The sequence below is a fragment of the Plutella xylostella genome, chromosome 28, assembly GCF_932276165.1.
Source record: "Plutella xylostella chromosome 28, ilPluXylo3.1, whole genome shotgun sequence".
In the NCBI taxonomy this organism is placed as follows: domain Eukaryota; kingdom Metazoa; phylum Arthropoda; class Insecta; order Lepidoptera; family Plutellidae; genus Plutella; species Plutella xylostella.
The window spans coordinates 5,851,371-5,869,250 of NC_064008.1; the positions used below are offsets into that span (position 1 = coordinate 5,851,371).

General features: G+C 40.7%; 2 protein-coding genes across 9 annotated transcripts in view; one reads left to right on the forward strand and one right to left on the reverse strand.

Annotated features, from left to right (window-relative positions):
• Positions 1 to 17,880, forward strand: part of LOC105385515 — a 128,559-nt gene that overhangs the window by 76,138 nt on the left and 34,541 nt on the right. For all 8 annotated transcript variants that reach the window (XM_038111289.2, XM_038111290.2, XM_038111291.2 and 5 more), the window contains one exon: positions 13,332 to 13,361. The gene's annotated coding sequence lies outside the window, so the exon portion shown is untranslated. The remainder of the gene's footprint in view (positions 1 to 13,331; positions 13,362 to 17,880) is intronic.
• LOC125490835 (collagen alpha-1(I) chain-like) lies at positions 12,064 to 12,435 on the reverse strand. The gene has a single exon (XM_048631185.1). The coding sequence runs from the start codon at positions 12,433 to 12,435 to the stop codon at positions 12,064 to 12,066; it is 372 nt and encodes a 123-aa protein (XP_048487142.1).

A 17,880-nucleotide genomic window follows, 5' to 3' on the forward strand; every position in this document is an offset into this window, starting at 1 on the left:
ACACGAAACACGGAATGACAATAAAATCACTTATAGAATCCTACCAACTCAAAATTTTTTGCAAACATGGTGAAAAAAAACTTAAAAAAAAACCAACTCAACTTTGTAATAATACCTGTTTGTATTATAAAGGCATCAAGTTTGAACAGCCGTAGTGACAGTGACTGCTGCTGCATACAGTGGTCAATTACTATGCGTCCGCGCATGCGGTTATTTCCGTCACGGCGACCGTCGGACCAGTGTGCGATCACCTTTAAAGGATATAAGAAATGCTTCTACATATTAATGCGGTGCAGCTAGACTATTTTTAACCGACTTCGGAAAAAGGAGGAGGTTCTCAATTCATCTGTACGCATTTTTTTTAAAAGCTGGTATTGACATGATTGTCTGTGGCGTGGTGGTGTATCGGTTAAGATAGTATTCTCTCTTTTGGGAGACTGAGGGTTGAAATCCTGGCTTGTACAAATACTTGCAACGGCTACACGGTTCGCGTCCTATCTGACTATCAACAATTCATTTAGATTATAACGTTTATAACAAAACAATAGATTTTTGGTCTCACGACTACAGTTCATTGACCCTGACCCTTGATTCGACCAAACAAAATAGTATATAATGAAAAATGAAATGGTTGTGTCTCTATTGCTCCTTTCTTGATATGATCTAACTAAGCTTGAAAATACAGCATACTTTACCAAAAGCTTCATCACATACATAGATCAAAATAAAATTAGCAAAGATTTTTTTTGAAAAATTTACAGTAAGCAACGTAAAAACCCTCTCCAAATTTCTTTATGAATGTGCATTACTTACAAGATCTTCATCTCGAAACACATAACACAGCGCAGCGTTATTTAAATCTCATAATTTACTTTCGATTTCACTCTTCGAGATCGTCACAGACGGTCGATATGAGAAAGTTCTTGTTATTATTCTAATTGTACACCTTGGCTGTAATTATTCCGAGAAACATGCACTCTGTGCGCGGATTTTCCTGTAATTTCACCAGTTTTTAATGAAAGGCGTGTTAATTGGTGACCAAATTGAGAGTTTGAGATCTTGTTACGTTTTATAACTACTTCCCCATAGATAGTTCCATGAATATTATGTAAAATTACACAGTAATAGTGATAAAAAATTGAAAAGCCGAAAATGTGTGACTCCGGGGGCCGCCAGTTTTTACTGATGACTTTTGAAAATTCGATAAAGAATATTATTCTTTTCTATTGAAACTTTGATGGTCATCATAGATCACAGATGATTCTTTACTATGGAAGTGCATTTTTTTTACTTATTACTTACTACAAATGAACCTTATTACAAATAAATTTACATTTTGGTGAAAGTTTGATTACACTAAAATATAAGGTGCTTACAATTTCTAACATACTTAAATAAATAAATAAATATGTTGGGACATCTCACACACGGCCATCCGACCGCAAGCTAGGCAGAACCTGTGTTATGGGTGTCGGACAGCTGATATATCTACACAAATACATAGATAGATAGATACTAAATATAAATATCAACGCCCAAGACCCGAGTACAAATATCTGTTTTTAAACAAATATCTGCCCCAGCCGGGAATCGAACCCGGGACCTTCGGCTCAGTAGTCAGGGTCACTAACCACTACGCCATTCGGTCGTCTTATTTACTAATTGAGTTTTGTTTTGCTAATTCAAACTGCAAATATGCAAATATTTGATGTAAAACGTGTCTGTTGTATTAACATGAATGTAAACAGCGATGTAAGTGTTGGTATGAATTAAAACAATAGTCTGTTACATAAAGAAACTTATTATAATTTAAATAAATAATTGAGTTTCCTAAGAAATATTTTGTAGGTATATTAATACATTTATGGTAAGTTTGTATCCATATTTTCATACATAAGGATTTCAGCCTGCACTAGGTTACGAGTTACAAGTTGTAAGTTAAAATCAAAAAATATAATTGCTGAGAACCAAAAGAAACAATCTGATAAATAAAAACATCTCATGAACCATCTTAACGTAAGATGTGTTTGAAACTTAAGAACGTATTTTCGTCAACGCCCGCAATACTGAGAAATCTGTAGTTTTCGGGTGCAGTTTACGATTGAATCCGTTGAATTATGTCCACTAGTTTAGGTACCTACAGATAGCCTAAGCCTTTGACTACTGGAAACTGCTTTTTTAATTGGAGAAATCACTGTTTTTTATACAGTAAAAGCAAATTTCCTTACCCTCCTCCCGTGAAAACAATGAAAACAGGGTGTGTTTAGGTGCGCAAATCTCAGATATTATAAGATTTTAGTGTTTATAAAAAAATATGTTCTTATAATTGATATACTCTATTTTACGAAACGGGTTTCTATGGGTCCGAAATCCTATACAAAACTAAGAAAATAAATAAACTGTTCTCTTTAAAAAAAACACGATTTTCGTGGTCTTCGTAATTCTTTAGCGGCAAGTAATAGGGTTTATTTTTCAACTGTCTTATCCCGTACTGTTACAATGAATTTTCAAAAAACAAATCAGTCTGCGCCACGGCGCCTTTGTGGGTGGACCTGTGTCGGTTTTTCTCCGCCGCTCAAAGTGAAAACATCTCTGTACAGATACGAATAGTTATTTCCTTGCTCTTGAGACTTGAATCTTCATTGATTACGAAAAATATAAGTACCTACCTATTTCTGTACTTTTTTTACCCGACTCGATATTGTTGTGTATTTTTATTTTACTGACCAGATGATGGATTTCGGAGACTGCTACTGGAACTCATAGGCGGGTAGACGTAGATATGTCGTGTTTGGGCTCGTAGTGTTTCTTGTGATGAGTACTTCCCACCGGACTGACTGAACTGACCTGATGATGGACTCCGGAGACTGCTACTGGAACTCATAGGCGGGTAGACGTAGATATGTCGTGTTTGGGCTCGTAGTGTTTCTTGTGATGAGTACTTCCCACCCGACTGACTGAACTGACCTGATGATGGACTCCGGAGACTGCTACTGGAACTCATAGGCGGGTAGACGTAGATATGTCGTGTTTGGGCTCGTAGTGTTTCTTGTGATGAGTACTTCCCACCGGACTGACTAAACTGACCTGATGATGGACTTCGGAGACTGCTACTGGAACTCATAGGCGGGTAGACGTAGATATGTCGTGTTTGGGCTCGTAGTGTTTCTTGTGATGAGTACTTCCCACCGGACTGACTGAACTGACCTGATGATGGACTTCGGAGACTGCTACTGGAACTGATAGGCGGGTAGACGTAGATATGTAGTGTTTGGGCTCGTAGTGTTTCTTGTGATGAGTACTTCCCACCGGACTGACTGAACTGACCTGATGATGGACTTTGGAGACTGCTACTGGAACTCATAGGCGGGTAGACGTAGATATGTCGTGTTTGGGCTCGTAGTGTTTCTTGTGATGAGTACTTCCCACCAGACTGACTGAACTGACCTGATGATGGACTTCGGAGACTGCTACTGGAACTCATAGGCGGGTAGACGTAGATATGTCGTGTTTGGGCTCGTAGTGTTTCTTGTGATGAGTACTTCCCACCGGACTGACTAAACTGACCTGATGATGGACTTCGGAGACTGCTACTGGAACTCATAGGCGGGTAGACGTAGATATGTCGTGTTTGGGCTCGTAGTGTTTCTTGTGATGAGTACTTCCCACCGGACTGACTGAACTGACCTGATGATGGACTTCGGAGACTGCTACTGGAACTGATAGGCGGGTAGACGTAGATATGTCGTGTTTGGGCTCGTAGTGTTTCTTGTGATGAGTACTTCCCACCGGACTCACTGAACTGACCTGATGATGGACTCCGGAGACTGCTACTGGAACTTATAGGCGGGTAAGACCGCACCTGAAACCAGCACCCTGAGACTAAATGAACGAGCCCAATCTCGATGTTCCTAGCTATTGCCATCATTGAGATCCAGTCGCCATGTTCCTGCTCCTCATCAGATCCTCATCAGACCGCACCTGAAACCAGCACCCTGAGACTAAATGAATGAGCCCAATCTCGATGTTCCTACCTATTGCCGTCATTGAGATCCAGTCGCCATGTTCCTGCTCCTCATCAGACCCTCACCAGACCGCACCTGAAACCAGCACCCTGAGACTAAATGAACGAGCCCAATCTCGATGTTCCTAGCTATTGCCATCATTGAGATCCAGTCGCCATGTTCCTGCTCCTCATCAGACCCTCACCAGACCGCACCTGAAACCAGCACCCTGAGACTAAATGAATGAGCCCAATCTCGATGTTCTTAGCTATTGCCATCATTGAGATCCAGTCGCCATGTTCCTGCTCCTCATCAGACCCTCACCAGACCGCACCTGAAACCAGCACCCTGAGACTAAATGAATGAGCCCAATCTCGATGTTCCTACCTATTGCCGTCATTGAGATCCAGTCGCCAAGTTCCTGCTCCTCATCAGTCCCTCACCAGACCGCACCTGAAACCAGCACCCTGAGACTAAATTAATGAGCCCAAACTCGATGTTTTTAGCTATTGCCATCATTGAGATCCAGTCGCCATGTTCCTGCTTCTCATCAGACCCTCGAGAGACAAGAACCTTTTGATTATAGATTGTAGTTTACGAAAATATAACCAAATACTAAAATGATCAAGTTATTTTAGTATACTCATTTCACGATTTGCATAATGCCACTGTGTGTGTGAGAGCCGTGCGTATGTAGTAGTACGACTCAATACCTAAAATCGAAGAGAAGATTTTTGAAAATGCGTCCTTAAAATCTTGAATGATTTTTATTCAGTACTATATTTTTATAGGTTCATCAGCTATCGAGGTAAACTTAGCTACTACCATTGAATGCCTTCTTACATAGACTACATAAGAAGCCGCCACTAGTAATGCTACATTATAATTAAAGTTCTAATCACTTAATGAACATTTCAATACTAATAACGCGTTCACGATATCCATCTCACCATTAGCCTAGCCACTCGCCCTAGCTTCAAAAGGACGTACGTGAAATTTTGCTTCTCTAGCCTCTATGTTCAAATGGATAAGGTAGCAAGTGAAATTACGTAGATGATAATAAGGTAGGGAGCCCAAGGAAATGTCAATCAAAGTCGTACTTAAGTGTTGAAGATTCTAACTGATATGATATAATCGTGTTAGTTACTTCGAAGATTTGATGAAAAAAAAATATCTGTTACTAATCTTCCAAGATCCGCTAATATTTTTGTAGTGATGGTTTATTAATAATAAGTAAGGAATTTCGTTGCGTCATTAAATTCCTTAGGCTTGTAGTAATGATGGCTGGATTATTATTTATTTGACATGCTAACCAAATATGTATTTTATCGGTGATGGTAGTTGATAATGTTATGTGTTAGTTTACAGTTAGATGTATTGTAGAAATCTAAATGAAATATTTCTAAAAATAGCATATCTAAGATGGGTACAGGTTTTTGTGTAGGAAGAAGGTTAATTCTACACAACTTTTTCTTCTAAAACCAAAGTTATTTTTAGGGTTCCGTAGCCAAAATGGCAAAAACGGAACCCTTATAGTTTCGTCATGTCCGTCTGTCCGTCTGTCACAGCCGATTTACTCGGAAACTATAAGTACTACAGTGATGAAATTTGATGGGAATATGTGTTGTATGAACCGCTACAAAAATATGACACTAAATAGTAAAAAAAAGAATTGGGGGTGGGGCCCCCCATACATGTAACTGAGGGATGAAATATTTTTTTTCGATGTACATACCCGTGTGGGGTATCAATGGAAAGGTCTTTTAAAATGATATAAAGTTTTCTAAAAAACATTTTTCTTAAAGTGAACGGTTTTTGAGATATCAGCTCTCAAAGTCGTAAAAAGTATGTCCCCCCCCCCTCTATTTTTATAACTACGGGGTATAAAATTCTAAAAAAAATAGAGGTGATGCATGCTAATTAACTCTTTCAACGATTTTTGGTTTGATCAAAGTATCTCTTATAGTTTTTGAGATAGGTTGATTTAAGCTACGGAACCCTTTGTGCGCGAGCCCGACTCGCACTTGGCCGGTTTTTTTGTATAAGTACGGTCAGGTGCAGAGAAACCCCTCTCATACTAACAATGCTTCTGAGGGGGGTCAGGTTTATCTGCGCCTTACTGTACTTACCATTTTTTTTCATACAAAGCGGATTAAACCTTTAAATTAAAAAATAGCGCATTTTCATCATAACCAATGTACATAAGTTAACTGACTAGGCGTTGCCTGCACCAAAAAGTCAATTAAAATTATTTTTATAGGTAATTTTTATTTTGATTCTATGTATACAGGTATCTAAATTTACAAACTTAAATTTCTTGTACAGCGCCATTAAACCGGAACTGTTTGTCTTGGCACTTTAAAATTAAATTACTTACAACAATAAAATACATTGGTAAAATAATGAAATAAAATGGCACACGCTAAATTTTCGCGTGACCGCCCCCGCAGATTACGCCGCGCTAACAAGTTCATTGCCACCGCCGCTGTCCGTCTGTCTGTCGGTGCAGTAATAACACATTCACACGCGTCACGCTCGCCGCACACCCCACTGGGGAATGTGGAAGCTTAGATAAACAATATGCGGACAAGATGGAGTGGGAAAAAATGCTTCGCCGAATAACAACCAAATCAAATATTGTTTATTTCTTTATTTATCAAACTTATAACTAGCTACATACAAGGTTGGAAACTTGGAACCAACTAGTAAGCATAAAAATACTTGTGGCAGCCCGCTCTTTTGATAGCATACAGCTGTAGCGGTTTTGTAATTAGGAAGTTAAGTACAAAAGTTTTTTAATAACGACCCAATTCTACCACTGAGCTCTTATTTGAATTAGGTCGGTTAGAAGATTTGTGACTTACCCTTATTGGTACAATGGTTGAACTTATAATAATTAAAAAAATTAAAAAACCGACTTCAAAAAACCACTAAAATGTAAGAAATAATTTAAGGTTTACACAAATTATATGTGACAGTATAAATATACCTAAGCAGGAACTGTTCTTTTTTGATGTTGGTGCGGTGACAAAGTAATCTGAAGAAATATGGCACCAACTTCAAAAAAGAACAGTTCCTGCTTAGGTATATTTATACTGTCACATATAATTTGTGTAAACCTTAAATTATTTCTTACATTTTAGTGGTTTTTTGAAGTCGGTTTTTTAATTTTTTTAATTATTATTTTATTTTATAGTTTTTAGTTTATTTGCAATAATTTTTAATCAAAAGTAAGATGCAAATGATACCAAAAAGTCCTACTAGTCAATACGAATCATTCAAGCCTAATCACGAGGTAGTTGCTATATACTGTTGAGGAGTTCCCTTGACTGCCTTCCGTTTCCATCATCAGATCAGCTCAAGGTCACCATCATATTTTTTTGTTATAAGAACTATATTTACGTTCTAAATTTCATTAGAATCGGTTACTAGGTGCCCAAAATGGAAATTCATACCCTGTTTTTACCCCTTTACCCACCCTTGGGGGTGAACTAAAATTCTGAAAAAAAAATGGGACCACCTGGGAGCTCAATGCAATACAACAAAAAAAGAATTTTCAAAATCGGTCCATAAACGGCGGAGCAATCGGTGAACATACATAAAAAAAAATATAAAAAAAAAAAAGATCCCGACGAATTGAGAACCTCCTCCTTTTTTTGAAGTCGGTTAAAAACAGAATGACAGTAAAGAAAATGCGGTCAGTTCTTTGCTTTGTTTTTGTATGTGACATACCATCTTGTCCGTATAATGTTAATCTAAGCATGGAAGAGAGGAATGATTTAGGAATCCGCGCATATTTTTCCACGTAAATTGACAATGTACAATGACAGTATTTGAAAACTCATCGCGCTTTTTGGAAAAATACTAACTTGCTTGTTGTTGCCAATAGATTATAGAATGAGTTAATAATTAAATTAGTTACACAGGTACCTAAAGGTGGTCTAATTAAATATTGTTTACAGTAGGTATTTGAAATTCTTTTAAGTAAGTACTAACTTCTTTTTTCACTTGCATTTATTTATCAAACAAGAATTTTAAAAAAGGTTTACAGTCCTCGGACCACCATGAAACCTACCTAGTTCGTGTTCCATAAATAGATTTTTTTTCACAAAAGAACGTTGATATAATAACAGTGCTGGGAGCGGATGCGACTTTTTAAATTCTTACTCGAGTAAGTATTCTAAAACTTTTACAAGCACCTGCACCAGTGTTTATTCTGAGGATTAATTACGTTCGCGATTAAAAATATAACGACCGAAATAAATTATTTTACTTTAACTAGACGCCATAAAATGTGTACAGAACCCACGTTTTTATTAATTCTCTATACAGGTGCGGTTATTACTTACTTTTACTAGAGTGCAGTATTACAGTAGGTATTTACAGTAATCCAGGAATAGTCATCGTCAGTTGTTTTTTTCGCAAATGAACCTCGTTGACTTTAATAATGACACAAACACTTATGAAGTAACGACATTTTAAAATTGGTTTTTAGGGTTCCGTAGCCAAAATGGCAAAAACGGAACCCTTATAGTTTCGTCATGTCCGTCTGTCCGTCTGTCACAGCCGATTTACTCGGAAACTATAAGTACTACAGTGATGAAATTTGATGGGAATATGTGTTGTATGAACCGCTACAAAAATATGACACTAAATAGTAAAAAAAAGAATTGGGGGTGGGTGGCCCCCCATACATGTAACTGAGGGATGAAATTTTTTTTTTCGATGTACATACCCGTGTGGGGTATCAATGGAAAGGTCTTTTAAAATGATATAAAGTTTTCTAAAAAACATTTTTCTTAAAGTGAACGGTTTTTGAGATATCAGCTCTCAAAGTCGTAAAAAGTATGTCCCCCCCCTTCTATTTTTATAACTGCGGGGTATAAAATTCTAAAAAAAATAGAGGTGATGCATGCTAATTAACTCTTTCAACGATTTTTGGTTTGATCAAAGTATCTCTTATAGTTTTTGAGATAGGTTGATTTAAGCTACGGAACCCTTTGTGCGCGAGCCCGACTCGCACTTGGCCGGTTTTTTTAGTTACGTTTAATTATATCAGATGTCATAATATCTTTTTTTTCGCAATGTATGCTAAGATACGTTTCGTGGGACGCCCTCCGGCCCGCTGAAAATGAGATTAGTTTTGTGATACATGATTCTGATGAACCACCAATTTGTAAAATTAATTTAAGCAGACAATGATGTTGATTCTGAAGGCAGAAATTCTAATTTTAACGCTGTCAAACTAAAAAAATTGCTAGCATAAAATGACATTTACGGAAACAATCATAGAGTCGAATTTTAAACAAAGAATTTAAGGTTTTGACGTCTCTAAATTTAAAATTTCCGCCTTCAGAATCGATATCATTATCAGTACATCCGATACATTGAACCGCCCTTCGGCCGAATACTGATGACTTCTCACTCTTCATACGAATAAAATATATATTTTAACACAAGTTTTAAAAGAGATATAAAACATCCTATATGTATAATATGTAGCCGCGTAAAGTTTAACGGTAAAATGCGGTACAATTGCGATTCCGGAAAAAATATACATATTAAAGTATCACTCGCATTCATACTATGATTTCACAGTTACTTAGTCACAATAGCCGTACGTTGAGGTACTGTAATGGGACTAACTACCTATGTATAGTAATATAATTTCACAAGTTTTTGTTATTTTCTACAAATGCTACTTAGTTGAACGTTGAAAAATGTACACTTACTAAGATAACAGATTTGGCTAAGAAACGTATTTAAATAGTGTAAATTTTGAACTTAATTAAATGCAAATTGCAACTGATAGAATTAAACCTTGTATCTATCTTATATTTTTTGGTTCTTGTTCTTACCTAGATCACTGTTCAAAACATGTATAATGTTGTGTTAAAATTTTAATAACATAATTTAATGCAAGTCCTAATATAATACCGCCACTATAAGTGAAATACTTTCAGTCAAAAAACAAATGACAAAACAGATGAATTGAGAATGCTAAAGTGTTTAGCGAGACCCTCTGATTCCCATGACAACGACGGCAAAATATATATGAACGCTGTTTAACTGAATTGTTCTAAATTACCCGTCATTTCATAATTGCAATGGGCTGAGAAAATGTTGCAAGGTTTTTTTATTTATAAATTAAGTCGTTTTGAAATAAATAGGTGTTTTTATGTAGGTAAGTAAGTATGGTATGGGATTTTACTGTATATGAGAAGAGTCCTATCGTGGGAGTAGGGAATAACACAATCTCAGGGTAAAACACAATGTAAACTATATTGTCAAGGTTCTACAGACACGTAATAATGCAAGTGAGGTAATGTTATTGTAACTAAACTAATGTCCGTTGAAGGCGCGAGCGAGCGTGTAGCCGGGAAACGGGTTGGCGCCGACTGAATGCGCGGGCTTCGCTGGCCGGTGGCGCGAGCGCGGGGTGCGCGCGGGTGAAGGGGAGGACGCGGGACGCGGTCTGCGCAGTAGAGCTGCGCAGGAAAACGGCGCGGCGGCGTGGGACGCTAACCGTTTTCGGCGCGCGATTTGTTTTCGCGGGAAAACGGTTAGCAGTCTTGTTACATCCTCCCCCTCTAGTCCGAACTAAGCGCCCTCGCGTTCGGAGTAGCATGGTGACAGCCCTGGTCCTCCCCCTAAACTGTTCGTCGTCCTCGAGAACACTGATGGTCGGACGGTGGGGTGGTCTGCGCAGGGGTTCTGCGCGCGCGGGGGTACTGCGCGCCGCGCGCTGCGTGCTGGTAGAAGGCACCGGGCGGGCCAGCTCTGCCTGACGAGGCGGGCGGCCGGGCTCCGTGTGCTCCCAGAAGGCACCGGGCGGGCCAGCTCTGCCTGACGAGGCGGGCGGCCGGGCTCCGTGTGCTCCCAGAAGGCACCGGGCGGGCCAGCTCTGCCTGACGAGGCGGGCGGCCGGGCTCCGTGTGCTCCCAGAAGGCACCGGGCGGGCCAGCTCTGCCTGACGAGGCGGGCGGCCGGGCTCCGTGTGCTCCCAGAAGGCACCGGGCGGGCCAGCTCTGCCTGACGAGGCGGGCGGCCGGGCTCCGTGTGCTCCCAGAAGGCACCGGGCGGGCCAGCTCTGCCTGACGAGGCGGGCGGCCGGGCTCCGTGTGCTGGTAGGTGAGGCGGCGGGAGCGCGCGCCGCGGGCACGCTGGGCGCGCCGGGGCAGGTCATCACCGTCCTCTCCATGAAGACAGAGAGCTGCGCCGCCGTTACGCAGGCGAACGCGTCGAGTATAGCGGCGGAAGCGGCGGAATATGCGCGCCGCGGGGGCTGCACGCCGCTTACTCGTATGGCGCGTCGTGCGTGGCGGGCGCGTCGTGCGTGGCAGGGGAGGCGGCGGGAGCGCGCGCCGCGGGCACACTGGGCGCGCCGGAGCGGGTCATTACCATCCTCTGCATAAAGACGCGGTTGGTCTTGGCGGCCTTGGCGACGGTGTCCAGCAGCACGCAGGCGAACGCGTCGAGTGTAGCGGGGAGGCTGCGCGCCGCGTACTCGTATAGCGCGTCGTGCGTGGCGGGCGCGTCGTGCGTGGCAGGGGAGGCGGCGGGAGCGCGCGCCGCGGGCACACTGGGCGCGCCGGGGCGGGTCATCACCGTCCTCTCCATAAAGACGCGGTAGGTCTTGGCGGCCTTGGCGACGGTGTCCAGCAGCACGCAGGCGAACGCGTCGAGTGTAGCGGGGGGGCTGCGCGCCGCGTACTCGTATAGCGCGTCGTGCGTGGCGGGCGCATCAGGCGCGGCGGGGGAGGCGGCGGGAGCGCGCGCCGCGGGCACGCTGGGCGCGCCGGGGCGGGTCATCACCGTCCTCTCCATAAAGACGCGGTTGGTCTTGGCGGCCTTGGTGACGGTGTCCAGCAGCACGCAGGCGAACGCGTCGAGTGTAGCGGGGGGGCTGCGCGCCGCGTACTCGTATAGCGCGTCGTGCGTGGCGGGCGCATCAGGCGCGGCGGGGGAGGCGGCGGGAGCGCGCGCCGCGGGCACGCTGGGCGCGCCGGGGCGGGTCGTCACCTTCCTCTCGCCGGTGCAGCTGCGGTCGTCATCGTCGTCAAGGCCGAGCGCCGAGTGTCCTCGGTCCTCGGAAGACGCGCCGGGCTTTGCGGGGGGGCCGCACCGCAGGGGGCCCGCGCGCCGCGTGCTGCTCGTGCGCGTAGGGCGCGCCGGGCGAGGCGGGGCGGCTGCGCTCCGCGTGCTCATAGGACGCGTAGGGCGGGCCAGCCGGGCCAGGCGAGGCGGGGCGACCGCGCGCTGCGTCCTCGTAGGACGCGCCGGGCGTGGCGGGGCGGCCGGGCACCGCAGGGGGCCCGCACGCCGCATGCTCCTCGTGCGCGTAGGGCGCGCCGGGCGCGGCATGGAGGCCGCTCGCCGCGGGAGGGCCACGCGCCGCATGCTCGGCGGGCGCGCCGCCGCCTGGGGGCATTACCGTGGTCTCGCCGGCGGTGCCGCTGCTTTCGTCTTCCTCGAGGTCACGACGCTTCGCTCTTCCCTTTTCGGCAGCATATTTTTTCTTCGCACACACTTACTTTCACGCGTCTCCGCGAGTTGGGCGCCACTATGAGAAGGGTCCTACAACTAGTAGGTAAATTAGGTAAGCGTGGTAGTCTTGCGTAAAAACAAATTTCCGAAACGGCGCAAGAGCGGACGTGATCCAGCCGGGAATACGGGTTGGCGCCGACTGAATGCGCGGGCTTCGCTGGCCGGTGGCGCGAGCGCGGGGTGCGCGCGGGTGAAGGGGAGGACGCGGGACGCGGTCTGCGCAGTAGAGCTGCGCAGGAAAACGGCGCGGCGGCGTGGGACGCTAACCGTTTTCGGCGCGCGATTTGTTTTCGCGGGAAAACGGTTAGCAGTCTTGTTACATGTAGGAATAACAGTTTGTCATAAGTAATTAAGTTACACACATTGCAGCCGATTCTAAACGAATTTTATTATTATTAGACCAGTGCTAAAATTTATTGCATTTATTTTATTTGCAATTTTAATAATTTAGTTTACTGAGCCAATCATAAAGTATTTTTTTGACCAAATATTTTTACGATATTCAATAAAGAATAAATCAATAAAATAAAAGGAAATACTTAAATTTTAATTTGGTTCCTTCATCTAAAGAGTAAGTAACTATAGTGTAGTAGGCAAGCTTACTTACCTCATTTTAGTTGAATGGCATTATTAAACTAGGCATTTATGTAGGTAAAGAATTTTTCCGGTTAAAATTGTACATCAATATAGTTTATTTATTTTATTTTATTTTGATTACCCTTGTCATTGTCTTTACTTTGTGACTAGCAATGTTTCTAATTATATTTTGTTTTGTTACAGGACATCTATGAAGCCACAACTCCACTGAAGGTAAATGATTTGAAACTCAGTAATATTTATATTATTTTTATACAAACCTACCTATTATCTATGTTTATACACGCGCGAACAGTAAAAAAGTTCAAGTGACAACAGCACAAAATTACTCCTCAACGAAAAAGGCTACGCCGTCTGCACTATTGAAGTAAGTACACAGTTAATCTTGTGTACACACTATTCAATTTCCGATATTTATAAATTTTGTACACAATATTTACACGGTACATATAAAATTTTACATCTTCGGCGCCCAAATGAAAGAATGTTTACGTATTTGGCTCGATAGCAGCAAAACTTAATTACATCAGTAATGTAAGCTCATACGATTAAGCACAAGTATATGTAAGCAAAAAGCAAAAACACATTATTATTATAATAAAAACTACCTATTCGTGAAACTTATCAAAATGTCATCAAAGTTTATAGCTTCGTTAACATTTGCAATTAGGCAGGTACTTAAAGTAAAATGGCATCCCTTTGCATAGTAGTTAAATACCTTGCGAGGGAAAAAGTTATTTATTTGAATAATAAGACCATGTGATTAAAAATGATGTAATTCTAAGGTCACAAAAATTTGTAGCCACAATAAGTATGCCTCTTGAAAAGTAATATTCTATAAATACTTAACACAATTATAGATCTATCTATTTTTGATCCAAAAAAAATGGAGTTACTGCTTAGTTTAAATTTCGGATAACAATTATTTATTTATGGATAATAATTCAAAAGTTATGCTTTACCTTTACAGGTTATTCAGTGCTTTATTAAATTGTAACTTTAATAAAACTCATTAGTTACAATGTTATCCGAGATAAATATAATTTATTCAGACACTACATACATTTTAATGCTCTTTCTACTTATTCTAGTGCATCGAATGGCCTCTTAGGGACTATAAAATCCATGGTCTTTTTTGTATCATCTGTTATTAGTACTTCTTTTTATCGCAAGTACTAGAATTTTAAACGCATATTTTTCAAAACAAATATGGGTTTTATGGCGTCTATTTGAAGCAGTCCTATAAGTAGTACTACATAACCCTGTTTTATGGCTACTTATGTAAAGAATACCTATTTTTGAACTAAATAGTTTTGGAGTATGTTTTGCATAAATGTGTTAATATGCTCACGACTATGCCACCACAAAGATAAAGATAAAATACACTTTATTGCACACAAACAGAAACAGTTTCACAAACATAGAAAAGAAAAATGGTACAATCGGCGGCCTTATTACTAAAAGTAATCTCTTCCAGACAACCACATTGAAAGGAAATATAAAGTATAAAGAAAGGGGTAACGTGTGACAAGACAAGAGAAAATACAACATAATTACTATGAACAATGTGTAAATACCTACATACAATAATACTTAAATATATTATGAACACATATAAATACTTTAAACCTACATAGCACAAATTTACTAACCGAACTTATTCAAAATAAGAGCTCAGTGGTAGAAGTGGAGTGTTATTTGTAGACTTTTCTTTTGCACTTCCACTATATTGGTTCGTATTTAAATATCGTTGCTGTAAGGTATTATGTACCTAAGTTGTGACTATAAATAATGTGCATATAGCTACTATATACACAAATATGTGCATATACCACCGCAGCTGCCTCTGCCCACGCGAATTCCTAATGACTTGTCATTCCATGACCTTCAACTGACCTGATTGTTGAGTTTACTCACCAATCCTTGTTCCTAACTGACACAAGTACACGTACAGTAAGGGGCAGAGAAACCTGACCCCCCTCAGAAGCATTGTTACTATGAGAGGGGGGTCAGGTTTATCTGCACCTGACCGTACAATCACGAGCAATGAAAAAGTTCCACTTACAACAAGTCGACACCAAATATTACCCCACATTTTTTTTATTTGATAAAAATATTGGCGTTTTTACATGGTAATGACGACCGAATGGCGTAGTGGTTAGTGACCCTGACTACTGAGCCGAAGGTCCCGGGTTCGATTCCCGGCTGGGGCAGATATTTGTTTAAACACAGATATTTGTACTCGGGTCTTGGGTGTTGATATTTATATTTAGTATCTATCTATCTATGTATTTGTGTAGATATATCAGCTGTCCGACACCCATATCACAGGTTCTGCCTAGCTTGGGGTCGGATGGCCGTGTGTGAGATGTCCCCACATATTTATTTTATTTTATTTATTTTAATATTCTGATACGCTATTAAATGTCCTTTCATATTGCAGACGGCGACATTGACGTAAACTTGTCCGTTTAGGAGTAATTTGGTGCTATTGTCACTGAAACTTGTTCATTGCACGGGAGTGTATTATCCGCAGTTAGAAAAACAAGCGAGTGTGTATTTGTGTGTCTGTGTGTCCTTCAGATGTGATTGCAAAATGGATAGTTACACAGATTTTTTAAGTATTCGAATATTATGTTTATGACTGTACGAGTTTTTCTTTGACTTTCTTTGACATGATCTTTCAATTAAGATGATGATTTAAGTATGCATATATTTTATGAGAAAAACATCGACTCACATTTCAATTGGAAAAAAATGAAACATACTAATATGGATAAAAACTTTACTATGTGCTCTACATACGAGTGACTTATAACACTCTACTTAGTTTCTAAGTGAAAAGGATACTATTATACCTACTTAAGTAGGTATAATATCCTTTTTAGGGTTCCGTAGCCAAAATGGCAAAAACGGAACCCTTATAGTTTCGTCATGTCCGTCTGTCCGTCTGTCCGTCTGTCCGTCTGTCCGTCTGTCACAGCCGATTTACTCGGAAACTATAAGTACTACAGTGATGAAATTTGATGGGAATATGTGTTGTATGAACCGCTACAAAAATATGACACTAAATAGTAAAAAAAAGAATTGGGGGTGGGGCCCCCCATACATGTAACTGAGGGATGAAATTTTTTTTTTCGATGTACATACCCGTGTGGGGTATCAATGGAAAGGTCTTTTAAAATGATATAAAGTTTTCTAAAAAACATTTTTCTTAAAGTGAACGGTTTTTGAGATATCAGCTCTCAAAGTCGTAAAAAGTATGTCCCCCCCCCTCTATTTTTATAACTACGGGGTATAAAATTCTAAAAAAAATAGAGCTGATGCATGCTAATTAACTCTTTCAACGATTTTTGGTTTGATCAAAGTATCTCTTATAGTTTTTGAGATAGGTTGATTTAACTGTAATTTTGGTTAAGTTATTGTGCTTACTACGGAACCCTTTGTGCGCGAGCCCGACTCGCACTTGGCCGGTTTTTTTTTTCTTCATCCTGATAACCCTTCGCTGGCAATATGTCGTGGGAACGAGTGTGGTCACCAACTTGTAACCCTATACAGAGGAAGGGCGAATAAAAAAAAGCTGTGAAAAGTTTTTCACAGCTTTTTTTAAACGTATCTCGAATTTCTGCTAGATCTTAGGAGGTCACTCTATACTGCACAAAAAAAGTTTCGTAATGTTGCTGAACGAACCACCACTCTACCTCTTTGTATTAAAAGTATCGATTGCATGACAGCTCTCGTTCATTCGGTGGTGAAGCTGAAGTTACCCCTTCTCTGGTGGCCAGTGATAATCGGAATAATGTGGAATAATGCATTTGAATATCTAAAAATTTCTACACAAAACAAAAACAGTAAGATAATTCATAAGTATTTAATAAATTAAAATCGGTTTTTTCCGGTTGGGAGCTACGCTACCACAGACAGATATTAATACACAGACACGTAAAACTTATAACACCCTTCTTTTCCGTCGGAGGTTAAAAACCAAAATATGTGGCACTGCAATGTTAGTATTTACAACCTGCTACGGATCTAGGCACACGGAAAACAATAAAACCTAACAGTAAGCAAACGATGAATGTGAATAAACTACTCTGTCAAAGTAACTTATAGGCTGTCGGTTTAGTGTTTACAGTGACTGGCGATGTGAGAAATGTGGTTACGTTACTTCCAAATTGACTAGGTATACAACGTATACAGGGTGTTGCAAAAAGCACCCTGTATAAATTACATTATCTACTTTGATTACTGGTCAAACTGAACAACTTTTTCCAAAAAAAATAACGACGGAAGAAAAGTATCGGAGGTAGCTAAGTATGGTATTAAAAATAAGGTAGAATTGAAAAGTGGTTCAGTTTGATCAGTAGATCTCTGGGTTACTCTTTAGCTAGCATAACTTTTACATCTTAATTTATTATATCTGTGTCTACTTACGTATATATAAAGTGCTACTAGAACTTTTTGAAGTAAAGTTTCTAGTTTGTAATTGTGGAAATTGATTACAATAAGTTCCCAAATCCCAATAAATTAAAAGGCGCTGCATAAGCGCGGACACCTTTCTGACGACGATAGCAAATATATTAATATAATCCAAATGTGTAAATATTATCCAAATAATGTAATTGTGTTTTTTGGTAAATAAACTTATTTGTATTATAATGTATAACACCATTGAGTACATTTATGTATCAATGTTGCCTGTGTCAAATTTTTTTGCTGTCTAAAAAACCAG